The sequence below is a fragment of the Pleurodeles waltl genome, chromosome 1_2 (genome assembly GCF_031143425.1).
Source record: "Pleurodeles waltl isolate 20211129_DDA chromosome 1_2, aPleWal1.hap1.20221129, whole genome shotgun sequence".
Classification (NCBI taxonomy): Eukaryota; Metazoa; Chordata; class Amphibia; order Caudata; family Salamandridae; genus Pleurodeles; species Pleurodeles waltl.
Window position 1 is genome coordinate 406241595 of NC_090437.1, and position 27838 is coordinate 406269432.

The window sequence follows — 27838 nt, forward strand, 5'->3', positions numbered from 1 at the left end:
ACCTACTCCTCTACATCAGATCATGTTGGGTCCCTGTGGATTGACATCCCCTTAGTCACTTGGTAGGGCCAGGAACACATGACTAGGGTGATGTCAGAACACACGTGACCCAACAGAGTCATGTGGTAACACTTTCGGGGAGGCCCCCCGAGGGCCCAGATGTGCTAGCAACGGAATTGATGTCACTTCCGGGGTGAGATAACTGTCACTCTCCGGGCTTGATCTAAGGCATCCTTTTATTCTACTAACTAGGCCAACAGACTTGCACCTACTAGAAACAGCACTACTGAGAGAAAGATAACATATCTACAAGATATTTGTGTACTCTCGATACAGGATAAGTTGAAGGTCAGCAACAAAACACTGCAGAAAAAGCTCATGCCACTGAAAGTCTTTTGCTGGTTGATGGCCAACATAGACAAATATGACTGATTTTGTGCCTCTGCACTTTCGTGCCATGCGTATTCTGAATCATGTGACTCACATCACTGTGCGCAGCTCTTTGCTTGAGTTGGATTGTCTGCAGTGCTTTCACCAGGACATGTGATCTGTGGCCCCAAGACCTGTGTTTTTGGTCCGGGTCCTGTTTGAGATTCACAGCCAGCCATGAAGGCTGCTCTAGGGACAGATTTAGATTTCCGTGGTGAAGACACAGTGACAGACTGTGGTGACAATGCGTGGCTGCCATTGGACAGGACTTCAGTGCTTCACTACTGTTGAATTATTCTGCTGATTCTGGGTGTACATCCAATTGTTTCAGCAGCTTCTGAAGTTCATTGTAGATTTCCCATGTGTGATTGGTTGCCTCCTGTTCACCTATATGTGCTTCAATTTTGCCTTAGTCCCTGGCCACTGTACCCTGCTATACTTGAGGAATTGGAAGTAGGTTGGGCATACAGGGGGGCTGTTTGAGTTTGAGCTAAGTTGGTGAATCTAGAAGGTTACAGAGAAATAAGAGAAGGAGAAAAAAACAAGAAAAAATGTTTGCCAAATTAACTATCACTGCAGGTAGGTTATTTCCTGCAAGACATATAGGGGGTCATTACAACGTTGGTGGTAAAAGCCGCTTACCGCCGTGCAGAAGACCGCCAACACACCGCCGTGGCCGCGGAAATCCGCCACAGCTATTATGACACACATCCCGAAATCCGACAAAATTCAGACACCCACACAAGTCCGCCACACCAAAGGTCAGTGATAAACTGGCGAAAACAAAACCTCCACCGTCACGCCAACAGAAATACGCCCATGCTATCACGACCCACGAATCCACGCGGCGGTCTTCCAACCGCAGTATCCCATTGGCGGTACACACCGCCGCGCTCAAAATACACACACATCTCCAAAATACCACCACATTGGACAATTCGAAATACACACACCTGATACACATACACACACCCCTCCCACACAATCATATCTATATAAAACACACACCCACATCACCCAAAAACCCCTACGACTAAAAATTTAGACGAAGGCCAGAGAGACAGCACAGCATAGACAACCCCACCATACAGAGGCACACAACACCATCACCCACACTACTTCCACGCACAAAACACCACACACCACTACATATCACCACATACACCACCCCACACATCACCTACACCACCCCTTGGCACGGCAAAGACACCCCAGGTTCTCGGAGGAGGAGCTCAGGGTCATGGTGGAGAAAATCGTACGGGTAGAGCCACAGCTATTTGGAGCACAGGTGCAGCACACCTCCATAGATAGGAAGATGGAGCTATGGCGAAGAATAGTCAACAGGGTCAACACAGTGGGACAGCACCCACGAAATGGGGACGACATCAGGAAGAGGTGGAATAACCTACGGGGGAAGGTGCGTTCCGTGGTCTCCAGACACAACATTGCGGTACAGTGGACTGGCGGCGGACCCCCACCTCCTCCCCCACAACTAACAACATGGGAGGAGCAGGTCTTGACTATTATGCATCCTGAGAGCCTCGCAGGAGTCGGTGGAGGAATGGACTCTGGTAAGTCAAATCTTAACTATCATATCCCCCACCCTACCTGCATGCTATCACACACCCCCACCCTCACCCCCTCCTCTATCACTCCAACTCCTCACATATGTACTACTAACACAAACCACCCATCCCAACACCAAGCCCTGCATGACACAACAAAGCATGGACGCCCATCACTAAAGCATGCCCACTGCACATACCCATAACACCCCCCTCAACCATCATCACACAAGCCCACACACAGGAATGCTAGCACTGGGGTACACACTCACCCTCCCATTGCACACCATGACACACACAGATGCAATAATCATGTTTTTACACCCCTGCAGGACCACTACCCAACGTCACCAAACAGGAGGGTCCAGACATCTCTACCCCACCCACAGAAGAGGCCCACAGTGATGACAGCAGCTCTGTTCAACTGGATCCAGTTGACCAGCCCAGACCATCGTGGGCCTCGGGACAGTCGGTTCCCCACACCCAGTCACAGGCCACCACAGACCTTCCACCATCTGGTAACACCAGCACAGCACCCACCCAGCGGGCCCATACCTCCGTACCCAGGATACGTCAATCAGCTGTGTGTCCACCACTACAGGGAACCCAGGATAACCCACTATTGAAGTAAGCCTCAGCAAGGCCTACTAGTGCAAGGGGTTCACCTTTCTCTGCACAAAGTCCTCAGACCATGTAGGAAGAAGTTGGCACAGGAACTGAAATAAAAGACAAAGTTTATTAACCTCATGAGGTGGTACTACAGTTCAAACAGCACCCTTAGGTAATGCTTAAAGTAGCACACTGAACTGAGAGAGCATGGTCCTTTTATACCCACGCAGGGGCGAAAAGGAGGTGGTACAATTATAGAAGCAAGATACATGTAAGGTCATGTGGAAAATGCACAGTCGACAGGTAGGAGGAGCTAACAGTTTTCAAGGACTAACAGCTGCAGACCTTACTGAGCATGTGCGAAAGTGGGAGATGCTAAATATAACTTGTCACTAGGCAGATTTCAAGAGTAGTTAACAGAAAGGTAGGACAGAGCACATGGTGAGCACATGGCAGCATGTGGCAGAGAAAATGGCTGCCATGAATACAAAATGGATCCCGCATAATGTTCACAATAGTTACTAAATACAGATGTCTTCTGCTAATGCTTAATCTAATCGCTGCTAAACTACAACAGACGACCCTTTCAGCATTAACTGAAGACATTTGTCTTTCTGGGATAATCTAAATATTCATCTTGTATATTTATGCTCACATATGTTGTTCTTTCATTTCTGTAATATTTCTTTTGGCAGGCATACAAGCAGTAATACATGTGGAGCAGAACATTGGACCACACTGAATACAGATACAGCATGTGAAAAATATTGCAATCATTACACACAGGATAGTCAGTAGTTTCCAGCCCCAGGCGGAAACAAGAGCCCAAAACCATCTAGAAAAAGTCCAAGTACCAGTCTCTGTGTGGATTTCTGCAGCAATTTTATGCAATTTAGATATTGCATCATATACTGAAGGTGAGTGATCGGGAATAAAAACACAGCAACTACTACCGATGATGCGACATGCACCACCTCGGTCAGCTAATATCACATCTAGTACCATATGATTTTGGAGCGCTACAATCCTCGCAATTTGGAGCTCCTCAGTAATATTCCCAAGTGCCAGAGCTGCCTGATTGGTAACAGCTTCCACAACCCTAGTCAATCGTCTCACTTTCCTACTGTTTAACGCAGCACCCACAAAGGGGAACAATCCTAATTAAAATCAACATATTGTTGCAGGCTAGTATCTGTTTGGTCTACCTCAATTGTACTTATTTCCCTTTTATATCTATTGTTAATGATGTCATTGAACAGTTTAACATCTCGGTGATATGATGCAGGGGCCAAAAACACAGGGGGTAATAGAAAAGATACATAATACACACCTGACCACCCAACAGGTAGTTGGTAATATCCATAGTTACCACAAAAAAAATATGTATTATGTGAAGCTGTAAAACGACTATTATTTACACCCTCAATAGTTAAAATCAAGGAGCAATCGCTTATCCCTACTGGAATTCGCCCAATGCTACGTATACATAAATCTGCTTTAGTTTTTGTAACAGAAATCACAAATTGTTCTTTCTTGTCAGAGTCTCTTATATTTGTGAAGACAGATGGTATTGAAACATTGTCCGGTTGATACTCTTCCCATTCCCATTTAGTTCCTTTGGCTTGGGGATACCCATCTTTGTCTTGGTAGTATACTTTATTAGGGCGAAAAAGAAGTCCGCCCTCTGTACATTTTCCAGATGCAAACAAAAGCGTGTACCAAGCTTGACAAGAACCATTGTGTGAAAAAGGAAGAGGAATGAAAGGTGTTCCTCCTTTCTTTTGAATCGCAGGTATCATTCCACATACCCAACAGTTAGTAATATTTGTAGCATTATGAGTATGATGCAACATCTGAATGAAAGTGTTATTGAAGTACGATTGACGGTGCTTCTGCTCCTGATAGAGAAGCGTAAAGTAATAGTGATCCTCTGGTACTGGAGTAGTGGCAACAAAAAACTCACGAGCAGGAGCCTTCTTCTCAACAAACCAGGTGATTGTTGCTGTAACCACCAAAACAACAACAAACCCCATAGTACTAATGATCAGTTTGTTATTCATTTTAGCAACAGTGATAATTGACCCTTTCAGAAATGGATTAAAAACAATCGTTGGAGCTCTTATCCCTGGGCAGCCACTGATTTCTTCACCACGGGCCAAGACGGGTGTCACTACTCTAATGCATGGCTGATCCCCCCCTTGCCACATTGGCTCTCCGTTTCACTAACCCAGGGCGGTAGCTCAACCAGTTTGTTTAAAAAAAAATTCTGATTCTTTCCTCAGTCTCAAATTATATCGCAACACTCAAGAAGTCGTATGGTCCGGGAAGACCTCTGCAGATTCGTCAGGTGATATAGCACGGCCTTTCTGCGTAGTCAAAATCTCTCGATGATCGGTCAGCACAGCAGGTTCCACCAAGGTAGGTAGCACTCTCTTGCAGTGAGTACTATGGACCCAATTCTTTCGGTTCGTCACTCGAACTGCTGTCCTTGTCGCAAGGAGCACTTGTTCTGGGCCTCGCCACCTTGGTTCCAAGCTGCTTGATCTTTCAAAGGACTTAATCATCACCTGGTCACCAGGTCGGAGTTCATGGCCTTCACCTGTAGATCTGTCAGGAAGTGCTTCTCGAACCTGTTGATGAATAGAAACCAAATTGTCGGTTAACTGTGCCAAATAATCATTCATCAGGACACAAGGTACATCATATACAGATTTTGGCTTAGGAACTCCCCAAATATTCATTGGCCTTCCGAATACTATTTCGTATGGGCTAAGGCCGAGTCGAGAGTGTGGCACTGACCTAATAGACAATAATGCCAACGGTAATGCATCCGGCCAAGTTAAGGATGTGGAAGCCTGTATCTTCGCTAACTTCAGCTTCAAAGTAGCACTATACCTTTCCACCAACCCTGCTGATTGTGGGTGGAAAACCGCATGGAACTTCTGTTTGATCCCTAATCCTTTCAGGACATACTTAATAACTTCCTCAACAAAATGAGGTCCGTTATCACTCCATAAAAGTCTGCAAACACCAAACCTAGGGAAACATTCTTTCAAAAGCACCTTCGCTGTGGTAATGGCAGTATTATCCTTTGTGGGGTACGCCTCTAGCCATTTACTGAAGGCACAAACCACCACCAAGACATACTTTAAATTGTTGCAGCGTTCAAGCTGAATATAATCCATTTGTAGAACTTCAAAAGGTGCAGTTGGTGTAGCAAACCCTCCCGCAGGAGTACGTGTCCCTTTTCCAGGATTGTGTTGTAAACAGATCAAACAAGACTGTACTACTCTCTTAGCTGTACTGGAAATTTCTGGATGCTCCCAAACTTGCGTAAGCAACTTCGTTATTGTTGAAGCTCCAACATGTGCCAGCCCATGTGCCATCTGAACCATAGGTTGTACAAAAGCTATAGGCAATTTCCATTTATCCATCTGCTTATTCCACCAACAGCCCTCATCATCCAATTCTCCATCTTCAGACCATTGCTCACGTTCTTTCACAGAAGCAGATTTCTGTATATCTAATACGTCTTGTCTAGCATTATGCCAACGTTCAGCTTGTGACTTCACTACATACTTAGAAGTAGTACTTCGCTGCATCGCAGTCTCACATTCATCTGTCCCTGGGAGGGGCATTGGAGTATCTTTAGTCAAAAGTGCTAGCAAAGGTTTGACAATGTGTGAAAACCCTAATATCCATTGCCTACAAAAAGAAGTGAGACCAAGGAATGCCCGAACATCTTTCTGAGTAGAGGGTACTGGTTTGTCTAAAATTGCTTGAATACGATCTGATGTAAGTGCACGGCCCTCCTTAGACAAAAGGTGACCTAAATAGGTTACCTTTGGTCTACAATATTGCAATTTCTTTCGTGACACTTTATGATGGTGTGAAGCAAGAAAAGAAAGTAAGGACAAAGTGCACTTTTCATATTGCTCAGGGGTATCAGCCGCCAACAAAATATCATCGACATATTGTATGAGAGCCACACCTTCAGGCAAAACAAAAAAATCAAGTTGTCGTTTTAACGCTTGACTATAAATACTTGGACTCTCCGTATTGCCTTGAGGAACTCTGCAAAATCTATATGATCGTTTATTCAAAGCGAAACCAAACAAATATCGTCTGTCAGGATGAACAGGGATCGAAAAGAAAGCATTCTTCAAGTCTATCACAGAGAACGTAGCTGCTGTCGGGGGAACCAAAGTAAGGAGTGTCGTGATGTCAGATACCACAGGATATTGTGGTATCACAATCTTATTGACTTCTCGTAAATCAATAATGAATCGGTAAATCCTAGTATCAGCATCCTTTTTCAGAATAGAAAGAATCGGACTGTTACAAACATTATATAGAACTTCCTCAACAACTCCAACTGCAATAAGATCATGCACAATTTGTGTGAGTGCTTCTTCACCCTCCTGTGAAATTTTGTATTGAGGCAAACGTGGCAATACAGCTCCCTCCTTGACACTAATATGTACCGGTGGAATAATCATTTGTCCCACATCAGTATCTGAAGTAGCCCAAAAAGTACTAGGGAGTGAAGCTAATGCAATATCCTCTTTAACAAGACAAACTCTTTCCATCACAGGATGATTATCATTTAAAATAACACGCACCCCTTCAGGAGAGCATCGTATTGTAGCCCTGAAATACTGGAGCATATCAAGACCCACAATATTGTCTGGTGTATTTGGAGAAAGCAAAAATGGACATGGAGCAGTAAATTTATCAACATGGAATGCAAGTGGTTGTGACAATGGGCTAGGGGAAGGTGTTCCATCGAAACCTATCGATGTAATAGTTAAGCCAGACAGGGGAGCCCTTGGAATCAGTTGTTTAGACAAGGCGCTACAAGTAGCTCCTGTATCAACCAGAAACTGATCAGTAGAACCCAAAACATGTGCTGTAACATAGGGACCCCTCTGATCTATTGGAACTTCAACTGATTCTTTACCCCATCCTAGGCAATCCTATGCATAAGCAGCATCTTGGAAATCAGGCTGCACATAGTTAGACATCTGGTATTGGTTCCGTCTATCAAAAGTGTTAAACCCATCCTACCCTCATACATTAGCATCAACCCTAGCATGATCATTCGTGCTTCTTCTAGGTCCTGAATATCCTGAGCGATTTCTCATTTGTCCCCGATCATGTGAACACTGCAGAACACGTAGTGCTGGACAATCGGCAGCCCAATGCCCAAATTTGTTACAATACGCACACTGATCAACAGACAAATTCGAACGAGTGTAAGAAGAACCATAAGATCCACGTCCACCTCTATCACTACCTCTAAAAGGCGGACCATAAGCTTGAGCCAACATAACCTTCATCTTTAATTCTTTAATCTTTTTGTCCTCGCTACCTTTTGCTTCTAATTCCTGACGTTCATAATACTGAGCCATAGTCCAAAGAGAAACCGGAGTAGAGGTAGTCCATGAACTTTCACTAGCTTTTAGATGACTAGCTATTCCTGGTAACAGATTTGCAACATATTTATCAACAAACAAATGTCTGCCCGTATCATCTGACAATAACTGACCGCTAAAATCATGAAATGCTTCTTCAAAGCGTGTAAAGAAATCAGAGACCGATTCATCTGCCTTTTGCTTACAAGACGCTAAAACAGTCCAATCTATCTTTTTAGGGGGCATAATCGTTTTTAACTTAACTAATATGGCTGCAGGAAGATCTAGAATCAACTGATATGTCTTTTTCGCAGGTTCCCTATCCCCGTCCATCTGTTCTATATCTTTCCATGACGCCCCCAAAACTGCACGATCATCAATTTTACGAACAGTTCTCCACATATCTGGCAGTAATATCAATACGAAAAATAAATCAATGTCAGCCAAAGTCATAGTACAAGAACTAATTGCTCCCTCAACTTCCTCATAAAAGGCGGCTGGATTTTTCCGCGGGTCAGGTAATGCTGTTTTAAGTGCCATTACATCTGCCCTATTCCAAGGAGTATATACCCAATTATAAATAAAATAACCCTTAGCATCAACAGAAGTTTTATCATCACTTGTACCCAATCCTTTAGGAGGAACATACAAAGGCGCGGCCTCCCGCATTGGTTTCGCGTGAACTATCATAGTCTTATCTGTTCCGTAGATGGAAGCTTGCACCCCACCGGTCTGAGATGTCCGTGCAACTACGTCCACAGCCCTTTTCTCCTCTTGCAAGCGGACTGCCGCAACACATAATTTCACCAAACGCCTGATTGCATCAGCCACCTGGGAGCAAACAAAAAGACCATCACGCATTTGTTTATGATCAGCTGCTACATCATCGGGCTCTAACTCATCAGAATATTTCCAATATAGTTCAATAACTTCTGAGCCAAATGCCTCAGTAAAATATAGCTGCTCCTTTTCCGTCCACCCTTTCATGTTGTCTAAAAGTTCAGAAGCAGAGACAACGCTACGAATTGTTTTACGAGCAATAGATCTAAGCTCAGATGCACAGTCAGCAGGCAACATAGAGCGACTGTCTCGCATCTTCTGTTGCTCCAAACTGAAGACCTTAGCTAACTCATGAGGGGCAGAAGGGACGACATACGGAGGTGGAGGGCGATCTAGTAACAATAAATCATCATGTGGTTTATTAAGGATAGGATAGAGAGGTTGCCTAACGGTGTATTGGCCAGTTACCTGTAATTTACGTTCTTTCTCTTCTAGCTCCTTCAAGTCATTTATTTCTTTCTTTCTCATTTCCAATGCTTTCACATATACATTCTTCCGCTGCTCTTTCTCAAGCAAGGCTTGCTCACGCTTCATTCGTCCACGCACTTCTTTCTCCCACATTCGTACACAGTCAAACATATCTTGCCTAGACTTTTGCTTACACATACATTGTTCCACATACTCAATCTTTCGCAAATCAAATGACCCATGCATAGGCCAACGTAACTCAGGATCCGCACGAGTGTATTTATTCCATAATGTGCTGTACATTATAGAAGAAAGACCATGTTTAACATACATATCTCTATTTGGCGTCCCCTCTGGGGTTGCCGGTTGCGATTCTTCCCGTCTCAAATTGGTAACATTACAAAAGCAACACATCCTACGAAGTGCGCTAAAAACAGGCATGCCAAAAATAGTGCAAAATACGCAATTCAGTTCAAATCAAAATTAAATTGGAGAAAATTCTCCTCATTACCTGCCTATATAAATTGCAATTTATATATCAATTCAAAAGACACAAATTGACTAGTCACCCAAAACACGAGAGCCACAGTAAGTAGTGCTACACTACATTACCAAACAAAGGCATCAAAACCCACAGCAAGTGCCGTAAAACGGCTCTTACCAATCACAGGGTGTCCAGGTTCCAACTGCCAAGTTCTAAAATCGACCAAATGGTCACTGCATGACGAATGAACAAAAACGATCTCAGTCGAGGACCGGCGCCACCTGGATGGTCAAATCAGAAAGAAGGGAAAAACGCCGTGGTTGCCAAGACTCGGGTCTCCTCAGGCATTGATCGTCCGCAGCGAGATCCCAATCCTTCGTCGCAACCAATCCGTTGGGCATCCGAGTCACCGATGAGTCCCTGTTCGGGCGCCAATTTGTTGAAGTAAGCCTCAGCAAGGCCTACTAGTGCAAGGGGTTCACCTTTCTCTGCACAAAGTCCTAAGACCATGTAGGAAGAAGTTGGCACAGGAACTGAAACAAAAGACAAAGTTTATTAACCTCATGAGGTGGTACTACAGTTCAAACAGCACCCTTAGGTAATGCTTGAAGTAGCACACTGAACTGAGAGAGCATGGTCCTTTTATACCCACGCAGGGGCGAAAAGGAGGTGGTACAATTATAGAAGCAAGATACATGTAAGGTCATGTGGAAAATGCACAGTCGACAGGTAGGAGGAGCTAACAGTTTTCAAGGACTAACAGCTGCAGACCTTACTGAGCATGTGCGAAAGTGGGAGATGCTAAATATAACTTGTCACTAGGCAGATTTCAAGAGTAGTTAACAGAAAGGTAGGACAGAGCACATGGTGAGAACATGGCAGCATGTGGCAGAGAAAATGGCTGCCATGAATACAAAATGGATTCCACAAAATGTTCACAATAGTTACTAAATACAGATGTCTTCTGCTAATGCTTAATCTAATCGCTGCTAAACTACAACACCACCACCCCAACAACAACAGGGACCTGGGGGCAGTGGCAGTGGGCACACTTTCCAGGGGACGGAGGCCCAGGAACACAGGGGAACTGGGAGGGTTGCTGTGCGACAGGGGGCGGACAGGCCTAGGGAACCCACTCTCCACGAGGCCCTCTCCTCCATCATGGGAGCATACCACCTCTCCCAGGAGATGATGGCAACGGTCCTGGCCAAGTTTCAGGAGACCCAGCACCTACAGGAGGAACAGTATTTGGGTTTCAGGGAGGAACTCAGAACCCTCAGCACCGCCCTGGGCACCATCGTAGGGGTGCTGAAGGAGATACTTAACACCAGGAGGGACACTGTGGCACTCCAAGAGGCCCCTGACACTAGCCTGGACGATGAACTTCCCACCACCTCCGCCGGCGCTAGTGGACAGGAGGCACCACCACAGGACCACCACACCAGCACACCACCCGCTGCAGACAGAGAACCACCCCGCAAGCGGTCCCTGAGATCCAGGAACAGGACAGAGCATGATGCCAAGTCCCCGCCAAGAAATGAGACCACCCTGATTGTCATCCCACTGTCCCACTTTGTAACCCTGTCCATATTGGAACTGCCCCAGCTCCACTTCCTATGCCCATATGGGCAGTGCACCTGTGAGACTAATAGACTGGACTCTGCCATGGACATTCCTCCACCATCACCCCTCACCATTTTAGCACTCCCCTCCAATATTTAGCACTTCAATAAACACCCTTGAAGCACAAAACAATCTGGAGTCAGTCTGTGATTTTGAAAATGTGTATTAGCAGTGACAGTGACAAAATGCTGTTTCAAATGGAATGTCAACATACCTATGTCACACATCTCAATTCCATGAGGAATCTAAGCAGATGACACACGTTGGTAACCACACCTGTGAAACCGTAATGGAAATGTACAACTCAGTGACCATATACTGGTTGAAATCGACAGACAGGATAGAGGTAGAAGTGTGAAAGTACTTGTAGTAGGCAGGAATGTGTTCTCACCTGTGTGTCACTGGAAATATTGCTGGATAACTGAGTCCCTGTTGTCAATGTCTTCATCCTCTGCTTCCGCCTCATCACTGTCCACAGGCTCCACAGCTGCCACAACACCGTCATCTGGACCATCCTCCTGCAGAAAAGGCACCTGTCATCGCAAAGCCAGATTGTGAAGCATACAGCTGGCCACGATGATCTTGCACACCTGCCTTGGTGAGTAGAATAGGGAACCACCTGTCATATGGAGGCACCTGAACCTGGCCTTCAGGAGGCCGAAGGTGCGTTCGATCACCCTCCTAGTCCACCCATGGGCCTCATTGTAGCGTTCCTCTGCCGTGGTCCTGGGATTCCTCACTGGGGTCAGTAGCCATGACAGGTTGGGGTAACCAGATTCCCCTAATAGCCACACCCGGTGCCTCTGGAGTTGACCCATCACATAAGGGATGCTGCTATTCCGCAGGATGTAGGCGTCATGCACAGAGCCAGGGAACATAGCATTTACCTGGGAGATGCACTGGTCTGCCAAACATACCATCTGTACATTCATGGAATGATAACTCTTCCGGTTCCTGTACACCTGTTCACTCCTGTGGGGGGGGACCAGAGCTACATGGGTCCCATCAATGGCACCTATGATGTTGGGGATATGTCCAAGGGCATAGAAGTCACCTTTCACTGTAGGCAAATCCTCCACCTGAGGGAAAACGATGTAGCTCCGCATGTGTTTCAGAAGGGCAGACAACACTCTGGACAACACGTTGGAAAACATAGGCTGGGACATCCCTGATGCCATGGCCACTGTTGTTTCAAATGACCCACTTGCAAGGAAATGGAGCACTGATAGCACCTGCACTTGAGGGGGGATCCCTGTGGGATGGCGGATTGCTGATATCAGGTCTAGCTCCAACTGTGTACACAGTTCCTGGATAGTGGCACGGTCAAACCTGTAAGTGATGGTCAAGTGTCGCTCCTCCATTGTCAACAGGTCCCCCAGCGGTCGGTACACCGGAGGATTCTGCCATCTCCTCACATGTCCCAGCGGACGGTGCCTAGGAAGGACAACAGCGACCACAGAGTCAAACAACTCAGAGGTATGTACCCACAGTCTACATAGAACACCATTCATACACAGAATCTGCCCTGTATTTGTGTTGTGCGACAAGGCCTAGGTCTGTGTGACGCAGTTGTGAATCAGGCCATGTGGGCCCCTGAAATGGCGGCTGCCTGACCTGTAAAGTGGGACAATGGGATGTGAGGTAACTGCGCTGGCGTTGTACACCGTCGCGGTAGGCGGTCGTAAGACCGCGGCGCGATGCTGCATTGGTTAACATTGGACCCTATGGGTCCCAGGAGCCATTGACGATGTACGCCGGCGGTGATTGTAGGCACCGCCGCGGACGTGACCGCCATTTTTTATCACTTCAATCACTCGATGCCTGATCTTCAACAGGAGAGGACCTACACTGCAAGTGCTGCTGTGACCTCGGTCTGGAAGAGACAATGGCTCGTGCGTCCGGGAAAGGGCCCCTGCCTTCACTGCAGAGGAGTTGGAGAAGCTCGTGGACGGGGTCCTCCCCCAGTACACGCTACTCTACGGTCCTCCAGACCAACAGGTAAGTAGTACACAGGGAGCACGTTGTATGGGCTATGCCTGTGTGGAGAGGGCTGGTTGTAAGAAGGAAGGGGGCACAGTTCTGCGTGCATGAAGGACTGTGAATGCATGTGCCACATGGCAAGGCTAGGGATGTGGGCCACTCACTTCGACGGTGCAGTTGGTAATGACTTCTCTTCTTCCCCTGTACATTTCATGTAGGTCAGTGCCCACCAGAAGAAGGATATTTGGCGTGCCATCGCCAAGGACGTCCGGACCCTGGGGGTCCACCACAGACGGAGCACCCACTGCCGGAAAAGATGGGAGGACATTCGCCGCTGGAGCAAGAAGACGGCGGAGGCTCAGCTGGGGATGGCCTCCCAACGTGGGAGGGGTGCCCGTCGAACCATGACCCCCCTGATGTTCCGGATCCTGGCGGTGGCCTACCCTGAGTTGGATGGGCGCTTGAAGGCATCACAGCAGACACAAGGGGGTGAGTACAACAACACTCAGCAGACTTTGCGCGCAGTGAAGGTGTCTGGGTGGGGGAGGAGGGCTGTGGGTTTCCCTAGGCCAGGGCGAGTTACGTAGGCTAGGCCCCTCCGTAATGCAGGCCATGTGGCATCCCACCCCACCTCTGTAGAGTGCCAAGTACAGGTATACATGCCCCTGTGTCATCTATGTGTGCAGATGTCGACTATAGCCACGTGGGATAAATCCCAGGAATTGCATCTGTAGAGCCCAACAGCACGGTATAGTGCAGGGGGCTTCTGTGTCTGTATTGTCCGCCAACGGTAGCGGTAAGCCTTGCACTCAACCTGTCTTTCTTCTGTCGTCCCCCCCCCTTTTTGTGGTCTCCCTGTTCTTGTGTGCATCAGCATCATCAGGCGGAGGTACAGTGGCACCGGAGCACGAGGGAGCTGCATCCCACATGGCCATGGAGGGCCACACCACAGACTCGGAATACACCAGTGGGACGGAGGGCGAGGGGAGCTTCACGGCGGTCACAGGATCAGCAACCAGCGACACAGACTCGTCCTCCGATGGGAGCTCCCTTGTGGTGGCGGCAAAATCTGTGCCCCCCACTTCTACAGGTACAGCCGCCACCCCCCCTACCAGCACTGCCCTCCCAGCAGCCCCTCAGCCTTCACCCTGTGCCCGCTCACCCAGTGCCCGCTCACCCAGGAGGGTGGGCATCACCTTCGCCCAAGGCACCTCAGCCCCTGCCCCTGTCACCTCTGCTGCCCTCAGTGAGGAGGCCATTGACCTCCTCAGGTCACTCACTGTTGGGGAGTCTACCATTTTGAATGCCATCCAGGGTGTAGAAAGGGAATTGCAACACACAAATGCATTCCTGGAGGGCATTCATTCTGGTCAGGCTGCCCTTCATCGAACCCTGCAAACTCTGGCCTCAGCACTGATGGCAGCCATTGTCCCTGTCTCTAGCCTCCCCCCTCCAACTTCCTCCACCCAGGCCCAATCCCCTGTACCCCAGCCTATCCCAAGCACACCATCAGACCAGCATGCACACACCTCAACACACAAGGGAAGCTCAGGCAAACATAAGCACCACACATCCCACAGGCACTCACGCAAGCATCACACACATGCAGACACTCCAACATCCACTGCCTCCACTGTGTCCCCCTCCTCCTCATCTCCCTCCTCCCTCCCAGTGTTGTCTACACTCTCACCTGCATGCACTACCACTACAGCCACTACGTCCCGCACCAGCACACCCACCACCACACCACGCTCACGTGCACTCACCACCCCACTCCCATTTACACGTCCCCTGTGTCCTCTCCCAGTGTGTCTGTGATGCCCCCACCCAAGAAACACAAACGCAGGCACACACCCACCCAACAGCCATCCACCTCACGACAGCTTCCAGCGCATGCACCTTCATCCAAAGTCACCAAAAGTACACCTCCTACAACCACTACCTCTTCCTCCACTCCCAAACCCCCTCCACCTACCCGTCCCAGTGTTCCTAAGAAACTTTTCCTGACCAAGCTTGACCTCTTTCCCAACCCCCCCTCCAAATCATAGGTCCCGTACTAGCACCTCAGCTAAAAAATCTCTGGGACCAGTGGTGCCTGTTGTTACAGGTATGTGGAGTGCACCGGCCACCAGAACAGCCAGTGTGACACGGAGCCACAGCACAGCCAGTCCCCCCCCCCTGTGAAGCACCAGAAGTTGGACAGTGCCCGGCGGGAGAGGGTGAAGACTCCAGCCAGCAAAGCCGCTCACAAGGGTCCCGGGGGGAGTGTCGACTCAGCTGTATCTCCTCCCAAGGTGGGGAAGCGGCAGAAGAAATCTCCAAACTCTAGGAGGAGCAGCACGGCGGAGAAGACCACCAACATCCCCGCTGCCCAGGAGGCCACTGGCAGCCAAATCGTCACTGGCCAGGAGGCCACCGCCAGAGTGTGTGCCCAGGAGGGCAGCCCGATCGTCACTGGCCAGGAGGCCACCGCCAGAGTCAGTGCCAGAAGGGCAGCTCGATCGTCACTGGCCAGGAGGCCACCGCCAGAGTCAGTGCCCAGGAGGGCAGCCCGATCGTCACTGGCCAGGAGGCCACCGCCAGAGTCTGTGCCCAGGAGTGTAGCCCGATCGTCACTGGCCAGGAGGCCACCGTCAGAGTCAGTGCCCAGGAGGGCAGCCCAATCGTCACTGGCCAGGAGGCCACCGCCAGAGTCTGTGCCCAGGAGGGCAGCCCAATCATCACAGGCCAGGAGGCCACCACCAGAGTCAGTGCCCAGGAGGCCACCGCCAGCCACAGCCCAGCTGCCCAGGAGGGCCACGGCAGCCACAGCCCAGCTGCCCAATGAAGGACCGCCAGCCCCAGTCCAGCTGGGCAATGAAGGACCGCCATGGCAAGCACCGCTGAACAGGGCAAGCACGGCTGAACAGGTCAGAAACTGTAAACTCAAGCACCGCTGAACAGGGCAAAGACCGCCATGGCAAGCACCTCTGAACAGGGCAAGCACCATTGAACAGGTCAGAAACTGCAAACTCAAGCACCGCTGAACAGGGCAAAGACCGCCATGGCAATCACCTCTGAACAGGGCAAGCACCGCTGAACAGGGCAAGCACCACTGAACAGGTCAGAAACTGCAAACTCAAGCACCGCTGAACAGGGCAAAGACTGCCATGGTAAGCACCGCTAGTCCATGGGCGGCAGGGGCAGTGACGCAACTGGGACCGTCACGGGGTGAGTGATGCACTCTGGGCACCAGTCCCCCTCCAGAACCAGTGGAGACATGCATCCACTCCATCTGTCCTTCACAGGATGAAGCAGTCTGGGCACCAGTCCCCCTCCAGAACCAGTGGAGACATGCATCCACTCCATCTGTCCTTCACAGGATGAAGCACTCTGGGCACCAGTCCCCCTCCAGAACCAGTGGAGACTGTTATCCACTTGAGAGACTGTGGCTTTGCACTCCCCAGGATGGTACAGTGGGCAAACCACCCACTGCAGAGACTTGAGAGACTGTGGCTTTGCACTCCCCAGGATGATACAGTGGGCAACCCACCCACTGTAGAGACTTGATAGACTGTGGCTTTGCACTCCCCAGGATGGTACAGTGGGCAAACCACCCACTGTAGAGACTTGAGAGACTGTGGCTTTGCACTCCCCAGGATGGTACAGTGGGCAAACCACCCACTGTAGAGATTTGAGAGACTGTGGCTTTGCACTCCCCAGGATGGTACAGTGGGCAAACCACCCACTGTAGGGATTTGAGAGACTGTGGCTTTGCACTCCCCAGGATGGTACAGTGGGCAACCCACCCACTGTAGAGACTTGAGAGACTGTGGCTTTGCACTCCCCAGGATACATCAACGGGCATGGAGCTCCCTCGTGGATCTGGCGTGGTGTACTCATCCGGCTGAGGTGCCCCCCTTCCCTTCCCCCTGAGGTGCCTGTTGTATTTCTATCTGATGCCCCGGCAGTGATCTCTCCGTTTTGATCAGGTATCTTGTGTGGGCCACGCCCATGCATTTTGGGCCCTGTGGTCCACGGACAATGAATGGTGCATTACCTGCTCTACTAATCGTGATGTATATTTTGTTGAATGTGTATATTTATCTGTATATATTTGGTTACTGTATTTTGATATATTACAATGGTTGAACTCATTTCCTTTTGTCTTTGCATTCTTCCGGGGGGGTTAGGGGTTGTTACTGTAATGTTTGGATATGCATTGGTGTGTGTGTTGTAGTGGGTGAGGGTCGGGGTGGGGGTGTTGCGTGTGTGTGTCCCTGTGCTTTTGCCTCCCCCTCCCCTATGTCGTAGGTGCAGTACTCACCGTTGTCTTCGCCGCCGGCATTGATGATCGTCGTATAGGAGCAGGAAGACTATCGCAGGGAGAATTTGGAGTTCCGGCTCCATGGTGCCCTCCTTCCTCGTGGAGTGTGTAGAGGTAGGCGTTTTCCCTTTGAAATGGCTGTTTCTGCCGTGTTTTTATCCGCTGTGAATCCGCCCCGGAAAAGGTGGCGGATTGGTAGGTTGTGATACTGTGGGCGGTACATTGTCTCCCGCCTGTCTGTTGGCAGTGACCGCCAAGCTGTTTGTCAGTACCGCCGTGGCGGTCAGAGTGTTAAAGTGGCTGTCTTTGTTGGCGGTTTCCGCCACGGTCATAATTCCCATTTTTTTACCGCCGGCCTGTTGGCGGTCTTACCGCCGCTTTAACACCGTCCACCAGGGTTGTAATGACCCCCATAGTGGTTGGTGGCAGTGGCTCTCTTGTCTTCTAGTCATCTGTGTAGCTGTATTTACATGAAAAAGATAAGCTATAACCCTTTTATATGTGCAAGATTAGCAATGTAGCAAAATAATGGTGCTTATTGGGTTTAGTTGGACTTAGACACTCGAGCATCATATATATAATTCTTGAAATAGTTTGATTAAGTGTGGTAAAGTACAATGCAGAGACAAGTAACTTACTCTCCTCAACTAACATCGTAAAGCACATTTAGTTTAAGGAATAGAAAAAGCTAATAAAGGTGTACAGAAAATTTGACGAAGGGTACAAACCCGAGCAAAGTCTCTTAAAAAGTTTGTAAACCAACATCTTAAAACATATGATCATCTATAAATGGGTGATAAAAATGTATGTACAGAGGATAAGACCCCTAAAGATTTTGGTTAGGGAACAGATAAACTAAATATACTAATGTTGATAATATTGGAATCAACAACATGAAATAGTAATTAACTACTCCAATGAATATTTTCTATTATCTCTAAAGCAAAAGAGTCCTTGCTTGTTCTCTTCCGTCAGTTAGCATTGCCTCTATATTACACTGAGTCTTGAGAATTGCATGTAGTGACAGATCAATTCTCAATTTTTGTTTGCGATCAGTCTCAGGCTTTACAGTTGAGAGAGCTGTGAATGTGGCAGGAGACAGACTTTACTCCTGGAAATATTCATATATTTATATGGGTTCCTTCTCTTCCTCATTGGAATTTCGAAAGTTCTAATTGTTGTCAAGTAGAACCAGCAAAGTCATTCAAGTTTATTAAAGGGTATATCAATAGAACTGTAATAAGTCAATAGTTGTTTGCCTATTCAAATATGAGCCACATTGCCCCATCCCAAGTACAGTTAAACGAGGATGTAGTTGAAACAACCACGTCTAAAGAGTTACATGTGTGGGAAATAAGTGAACAATGTTAAATCAAAAACTTTGACTCAATGTAAATGACGTAAATAATGCAGATCATGCTGTTTTGTCTCTATATATGCAGAGGCAACCAATGTTGGTTAGAGAGAAACTGCAAAACTGTAAATCTTTAAACTTTTCACCTAATTAAATACTTTTTTATATAGAGCCAAGAAAAAATGAAGATGCTCTTTCATAAAACTAAAACAGGACAAATGACTCACAAATATGTGAAAGACCCCAGCTACTGATTCAGATCATATAATGAAGAAAGAATATGAGGATGTAATCTTGCCTTTGATTGGAAAGTTAAGATCTCCTTCTGGAAATCAAATGAATAAGAAGGATAGTAGCAATCAGACTGAAATAAATATTGGGAAAAAGAAAAGAAACATTGTGATTAGAGTGGCTAATATATATAAAAATCCCAACAAAATAGAATCCAGTCAATGGACCTTATCTCCAATTTAATGGAAGATAATATGGAGCATAATAGAGATCTGGAATTAGAATTTTATGACTGTTGAAATAGGAAGAAAAGCTAAATAACTCCACCTATTGAACTTCTCATTATTAAAACAAATTTCTGAGATAGCCAATTTAAACTCAGAAGATATTAAAACAGAAGAGTTTGTTGAATCCACAAAATGAAGCAAATTAATAAAAAAAATCTTTCCACTTATAAAAAACATGAATATAAAAGCATCTGATTCTATTATGTACTTGTAAAAATAAAACCCAAATCTGAGATCATACTACATAATAACAATTGCAAATAGAGTCAAAGTCAGCTATTAATAAAATATGCAGGGTTATTAATCGGACAATTCTGTTGTTTAATGAATCCATACTATAAACAATGAAGCTGAATGAGAGTGAATGGGATTACCATATAAAAACCTTGAGCAAGACTGTTATGCTATTTTTTCTGATTAAGTTGTTTGCCCTTTTCCTTCACCTTTTATTAATGTTGATTAGAATGAGGAGCTCTTATGCAACCTTAAGGTGGTGAGTTGGAATGTACTTGCTATAAACAAGGAATGGGATATGAGTTTAATGTTCAAGCAGTTCCATATCTTAATGCTCAAGGAAACGTGGCTCTGGGAGAAACTGGATGTATTGCACTTTGTGTAAATGATTGCCAGGTAGGTGATGGGAGACCCCTGTGAGGTGTATAGCCCTTAGTTTCTACAAAAATTGCAAAGGATGCTGTTATCATTAATGTTAATAGTCAATGGATTCAGGTAAGCGTAGTACATTTGAGCCAAGACAAAGATGAAAAGGAAACTTTGATCTTGGATAACCTATACAGACATAAGGATAAGACATCATCAATTCTTAAAATAATTAAAGAGGTAGGCTCCATTGTAAATCGAATTAAGTATGTTTAACCTGAGGCTCTTTTAGTAACGGTGGAAAATGTTAATATGAAGATGATATCAGCTGAAATGGAAGATGCACTAAATGACTTACTTGAGCCACATAATGCCCCCATTACAAACTTTCCTACCAGTCTGTGTACATGTGTAGAAAAATTGTATGCAGATAGTTATCAAAAAATGGAATGGGCTGTCTGAATAGGCATTGAACCCTTGAATCTCCAGACGAAAAATCTTTCATTAAGGCAGCCAAATCTGACTCAAATATGACGATAACACGCAAGCTCGGATATTTTCTCTACTGTAGTCCTAGCGATCGATTTGTAACCTATCGTCATCGTTAGTAAAAATTACATGATTGTAACAGTTAGGTGTAAATATATGCAATATGATTCAAGGTCTCTTGGCAGGATCATCAATGAGATGTTGAATAGTTTTTTTAGTTCTTCGAAAATAATTTGAAATAATGATATCCCAGTAGATAATTTATGTTTATTGTGCAACCTATTGACATCGTTAGGGAGATGAATTTAAGTAAGGCATTCAAATGAAAGTAATTTTTGGGAATTGCTAATTGATTAAATGTGTAATGATGGGAAGATATATTGCAAATGCAAAAATCATAATGTTGGAAATTTGGTTTAATTTCATTGTGTTTTGGTAATGTGTATCGCGATCAGATGACATTTAAGTGTAGCCAAAATGGCGAATTTCCAGGTTGATGAAGGCAGCAACGCCGAAACGCGTTCCTGTTGGTGAATAAATACTTAAGCCTTTTATGCTCGTGGAGTGCTGTCTTTCTGCTAAACGAGGGTAAAGTGTTGGATTTAGGACGCAGTGGTGCGCGTCAATAGACTGGCACCGTTGACGGTTTGGTGCAGAAAGTGAACGCCGAACTGTAGTGGTTTTTTATATATATATATATATATTGCGACTGACTGCAAGGTTGGATAGTTCACATATTCAAATATTTCAGGAGTGTCACATTTCTTGTTGTATATATGGTGATCAAAGCCAAATTAATAATAAGCTGATATGGTATACACCGTTATTTGACAATGTTGCTGCAAGTCTCCAGATTGTTTGTTATAGAGACCTTGATGGCAGAAACATGAATGTTGGTGTTGATTGAGGCAATTAGTTTGACCTGTCCTGTTAAAAGTTAGAAGGTAAATCTTGCAAAATACAACATTTCTATAGACAGGTTCAATTCCATTTTATTGATATTGACCAAAAATGATTAAAAATGGAATATAAAAGACTCATAATAGACTCACAATAGAAAAAAAGATAATGTATTATAATAGTAAATGGAGGAAAATGGCTACCGTAATTTCTTCATTACTCTATACAATCTTGGAAGAAAACAAGAAAACCCACCTATATGTTTGGGACACTGCACACTAATTAAACACATAGCATCTGGTCATTATCAAATCTGTTCATGCACCAAAATCAAAGAGACTATCTAGTTGCTTAAAATAAGCAAAGTTGCTGATCAAGATAATTTACTAGTGGTTAAAAACAACATTGAATGGTGGGTGAAATTCCTAACTCTTCTTTTTCAATAGACAGTAGAGGTAGATTAAAACCTTCTATCCTGGATGGGGAGGCTATAATTTAACCTATATACTAAAAGGGAGTGGAAGCTCTCCATGCAATTATATATTGATTAGCTTGACAGATGCCATTTAGAAATGTTTATAAAATACAATTATTACATTTGGAGGAGTGGATCACTGATGATAATCTTATACCCTTGGAACAGGGTGGCTTTTGGAGAGGACACTCTACATTAGATCACTGTTTTTCCTTCTAGGCTTTAGTCTGGACATCTAAGGAGCCAAATCTGAAACTATGCTAATGTTTTATTGACTTTCAAACTGCTTTTGATAGTGGATACAGCCCTCCTTTGAAGGAAATTGGATTGGTGAGGAATACTTCCTTGTCTGCTATCTTAAAATTAACGTCTGCTTACTTCTAATTGGGGACAGATTGAGCTAAATCTATTTGGATGCATTTTGAATAGAATCAGAATCTCAAATGGCCTACATCAAAGTTGTGCACTTTCACCATCTCCATTTAGTCTTTATAAAGCAGAATTCTGTCTGTCCTTAAAGAAATTAATTCATACTCCTCCAAAATATGTGCATGCGCAATTCCTTCTTTCTTTAGGCTGATGATATAATACTACTGATTACACTGCAATGAGTTTGCAAAGACAATTTGATGTTGTTGCATCAAATTGTCTTTTAGGAATACATATTTAAAAAAAAAGATATTTAGTAAGAAGCAGGCTAAATATAAATGGTATTTATGTAATGAAAGAAATAAAGAAGTAAATTCTTATAAATATTTTGGTTTGCTCTTTTTCAAACAGGTAATTTTGAAGCCCTATAATAAAGAGACTATGGTGGTCATTACGACCTCGGCGGTAAAAGGTGCTTACCGCCAGACAGAAGACCGCCATAACGCCGCCGGCGTCGCGGTAAACCGCCACGGTCATTCTGACCCACAACAGGCAAACGGCCAAAATACCGACATCCACAAAAGTCCGCCACACCAAAGGTCAGCGATAAACTGGCGATGACCAAACCTCCACCGTCTCGCCAACAGAAATACGCCCATGCCATTACGACCCACGAATCCATGCGGCGGTCTTTCAACTGCGGTATTCTATTGGCGGTACACACTGCTGCGGTCGAAATACACATACTCGTACAAAACACTACCACATTGGCCAATTCGAAATACACACACCTGATACACATACACACACCACTCCCACACACCCAATACAATATAAAACACACACCCACATCACCCACAAACCCCTACGACCAGAAATTCTGAGAGAAGGCCAGAGAGAGACACTACAGTCAACTACCAAGCATCCACAGGTACACAATACCAATACCCACAGAACTTCCACGCACCTCACACAACACACCACTAAATAGCACCCCACCTATCACTACACACTCCACCCCACACATCATCCACACCACCCCATGGCACCTCAAAGACACCCCAGGTTCTCAGATGATGAACTCAGGGTCATGGTGGAGGAAATCGTACGAGTAGAGCCCCAGCTGTTCGGGACACAGGTGCAGCACACCACCATTGCCAGGAAGATGGAGCTATGGAGCAGAATAGTCGACAGGGTCAACGCTGTGGGACAGCACCCAAGAAATAGGGACGACATCAGGAAGCGGTGGAATGACCTACGGGGGAAGGTGCGTTCCATGGTATCCAGGCACAACATCGCGGTACAGCGGACTGGCGGCGGACCCCCACCTCCTCCCCCAGAATTTACAACATGGGAGGAGCAAGTCTTGAACATCCTGCATCATGAGGGCCTCGCAGGAGTCGGTGGAGGAATGGACTCTGGTAAGTCTCATCTTCACTACTTCATCCCCCCACCCCACCTGCATGCCAACTCATACCCCCACCCTCACCCTCACCCCCATCACAACTACCTTTGCAAATGTCTCACCATCACAACCCACCCATCCCAAAACTTGGCCCTGCATGCGGCCCTAAAGCATGGACACCCATCACCAAAGCATGCCCAATGCACATACCCATCACCCCCCCCAAAACACCGTCACAACAGCCCCCACAAAGGAATGCCAGCACTGGGGTACACGGGCACCCACCCATTGCACACCATTGGCACACACAGAAGCAATAACCATACTTTTATACCCCTGCAGGACCCGAACGCCAGGTCACCGCGCAGGAGGGTCCACAAATGTCCACTCCACCCCCAGAAGAAGCCCACAGTGATGACAGCAGCTCTGTCTCCCTGGATCTAGATGACCAGCCCGGTCCATCGGGGACCTCGGGACAGTCGGTTCCCCTCAGACAGGCACAGTTCACAGCAGACCTTCCCCCCTCTGGGAACACCAGCACAGCACCCACCCAGAGGGCCCATACCTCTGTCCCCAGGACACGTCAATCAGTGGTGTGTCCACCACTACAGGGAACCCAGGCTAACCCACCACCCCAACAACAACAGGGACCTAGGGGCAGTGGAAGTGGGCACACGGTCCAGGGGACGGAGGCCCAGGGAAACAGGGGAACTGGGAGGGCTGCTGTGCGACAGGGGGGGGACAGGCCAAGGGAACCCACTCTCCACTAGGCCCTCTCCTCCATCATGGGAGCATACCACCGTTCCCAGGAGACGATGGCGACAGTCCTGGCCAGGTTTCAGGAAATCCAGCTTCGGCAGGAGCAACAGTATATGGGGTTCAGGGAGGAACTAAGAAAGATCAGTTCCGCATGGGTACCATCGTAGTGGCCCTGAATGAGTTAATCACCACATTGCGGACCACTGTGGCACCTCAAAGGGCCCCTGACACTAGCATGGACCAAGAACTGACTACCACCTCCGCCGGCGCTAGTGGACAGGAGGCCCGACACAAGACCAACAGCCCACCAGAACCCCACCCCCTGCAGGAGAACCACCCCGCAAGCGGGCCCTGAGATCCAGGAAGAAGACAGAGTAACATGTCAAGACCCCCGCCAGCAAAGGATACCGCCCTGATTGTCATCCCACTGTCCCACATTGTCACCCTGTCCAACCTTAAACTGCCCCTGCTCCACTTCCCACAGGCATTTGGACAATGCACCTGTGATACTGATAGTCTGGACTCTGTCATGGACAATCCTCCACCATCACCCCTCACCGATTTGCAATCACCCATCCAAATTAGAGCACTTGAATAAACACACTTATTGCACATAAACAATCTGGAGTCTGTCTGTGATTTTAACAAATGTATTAGACATGACAGTGCCAAAATAGTTAATCACATTGTGATGCCAACAAACCGCTGTCACACAGCTGTAGTCCATGGGGAAACAAAGCAGATGTCACGCAGTGGGGCCCACAGCTCTGAAAACGGAAGGGAAAGTCACAACACAGTTACCATACACTGGGGGAAAAAGTCAGACAGTAGAGAGGTAGGAGTCTTTAAGTAAATGTAATATGCTGGTGTGTACTCTTACCTGTGTGTCACTGAAAATATTGCTCTATTACTGTGTTCCTGTTGTCTATGTCGTCCTCTTCGGCTTCCTCTTCTTCACTCTCCACAGGCTCCACAGCTGCTACAACACCACCATCTGGACCATCCTCCTGCAGAAAATGCACCTGGCGGCGCAAAGCCAAGTTGTGAAGCATACAGCAGGCCACGATGATCTGGCACACCTTCTTTGGTGAGTACATTAGGGATCCACCTGTCATATGGAGGCACCTGAACCTGGCCTTCAGGAGGCCAAAGGTGCGTTCGATCACCCTCCTAGTCCGCCCATGGGCCTCATTGTAGCGTTCCTCTGCCCTGGTCCTGGGATTCCTCACTGGGGTCAGTAGCCAGGACAGGTTGGGGTAACCAGAGTCCCCTAATAGCCACACCCGGTGCCTCTGGAGTTGGCCCATCACATACGGGATGCTGCTATTCCACAGGATGTAGGCGTCATGCACTGACCCAGGGAACTTGGCATTAACATGGGAGATGTACTGGTCTGCCAAACAGACCATCTGTACATTCATTGAATGATAACTTTTCCTGTTCCTGTACACCTGTTCACTCCTGCTGGGGGGGACCAAAGCAACATGTGTCCCATCAATGGCACCAATGATGTTGGGGATATGTCCAAGGGCATAGAAATCACCCTTCACTGTAGGCAAATCCCCCACCTCAGGGAAAACGATGGAGCTCTGCATGTGTTTCAGCAGGGCAGACAACACTCTGGACTACTTTTTTAGCACCACATTTGCGTCGTTTTTTGACACAAAAGCATCGCACACTTGCAAAATACAAGTGTATTTTTTAAGTTTACGCCATTTTGCATCAAAAAGTGGCACAAATGCGGCGCTAAAAAAGTATAAATACGGGCCTAAATGTAACTAAAGAGGTAATGGTTCAATAAATTAAACAAGAATTACATTTTATTTCTTGGGTTGAGCCGGTTGGTTTAAGAATACTATTGTTCTTTGATAAATTGTCATCTTAACAAAAAATAAATAACATACTCTATTTATGTTATAAAAAGCCGCAGAGTAGTGAGAGACTATGGGCTCTATCCTCAGAGAAGTAGATACATTTGTATGAAAATAAACATGTAGAGTATAGCACTTCATTGGAATCTTTACCCACTAAAATAGTTCAAAATATTTTGGCACTCATTATGGGTCTGATTTATAGCTCGATGGAGGGGTTACTCCATCGCAATAGTGACGGATATCCCATCCACCAAAATCTAAATACCATAGAAATCATTGGTATTTAGATTTCAGAAGATGGGATATCTGTTACAATTGCGATGGAGTAAACCCTTCGCTGAGATCTAAATCGGGCCCTATATCCTTAAACTATGATAATATTTATTTAGTAAAGATATCTTCAATTGATTTCACCTTAAAAACTCTGAAGAGTGCCGACTTATTTCTGTATAGAGCTATAGATAGACGTTCAGACCCAAATTTATATCCAAGACTCTTAAAATTAGGATTAAGCTGTGACCCATTTTTGTTTATGCCAGAACTTTGTCAAAGGATGCAAATGCATGATGGGAATATACATGCGTAATGAATACCAAATGCACTTTAAAACATGTTTTATTTGTTATTTTTGTATTTATGGATGGTTGTTAAAAACAATGTTGTTGTTTTAAAGTGCAACACTTTATCGTGGATGTTGGCTGTTGACATTTGGTTTTAGATGCATTTTTTAGATGTAGCCATAGCCTTATCCTGTTTTTAGATATTGTTAGTAAATATTTTTGAATAATGTGTACATTAATGTGTAAGTGTGAGGTGTAGTTTATATCTTATTGTATATATTTACATTTCTTGTTTTATAGACATAACTGTCTCAATAAACTTCTCTTGAATCTATTCTTAAACAACATAATATTTGAACATATATTAATGTAGGCCCTATTGATTGGTTTCAGTCTTGGTCTTCATGCAAAGTTTCTCCAGAACCAAATAAATTGAGAAAGAACAGAAGCCTAGGTCTATAGTCAATAGCTATCATAATTTGCCCTCTGACCAAGGGCCCAATTCACTTTACCCTACTACAGAAATTTGGACTCCCTCTCACCTGGGTTTGTTTATACATTTAGAACACAATTCTAGGAGACTAATAAAAGGCCCCAGAGGTATCATATTACTTCTAAAGTATCGATAAACTGTCAGAAGTACATCAATGAGTAAAACCCATCTATGCAAATTTTGCAACAGGTGGAAATTCCAAATCTGTTAATGTTTAGGAAATATGATTTTACACATATAATCTATTTTTATCGATGGGCAGTGTTTTTTTCTTGTGGCAATACCTATTCTCTGAATGCATATTAAATAAGGAGATGTTCCATCTTGATTTCCACTGCAGAAATGACAGGAGCAAATGTGACTTATTTAAAAATGAAAAGAGGA

The 27838-nt window shown here is 46.0% G+C and overlaps 1 protein-coding gene across 1 annotated transcript in view; it reads right to left on the bottom strand.

Annotated features, from left to right (window-relative positions):
- Positions 1–2716: 2716 nt before the first annotated feature.
- LOC138300643 (programmed cell death 1 ligand 1-like) overlaps positions 2717–27838 on the bottom strand; it is a 202208-nt gene continuing 177086 nt past the window's right edge. Inside the window, exon 6 of the mRNA XM_069240275.1 lies at positions 2717–5233. Coding sequence (XP_069096376.1) covers positions 5214–5233 — 20 coding nt within the window. The 3' untranslated portion in view covers positions 2717–5213. The remainder of the gene's footprint in view (positions 5234–27838) is intronic.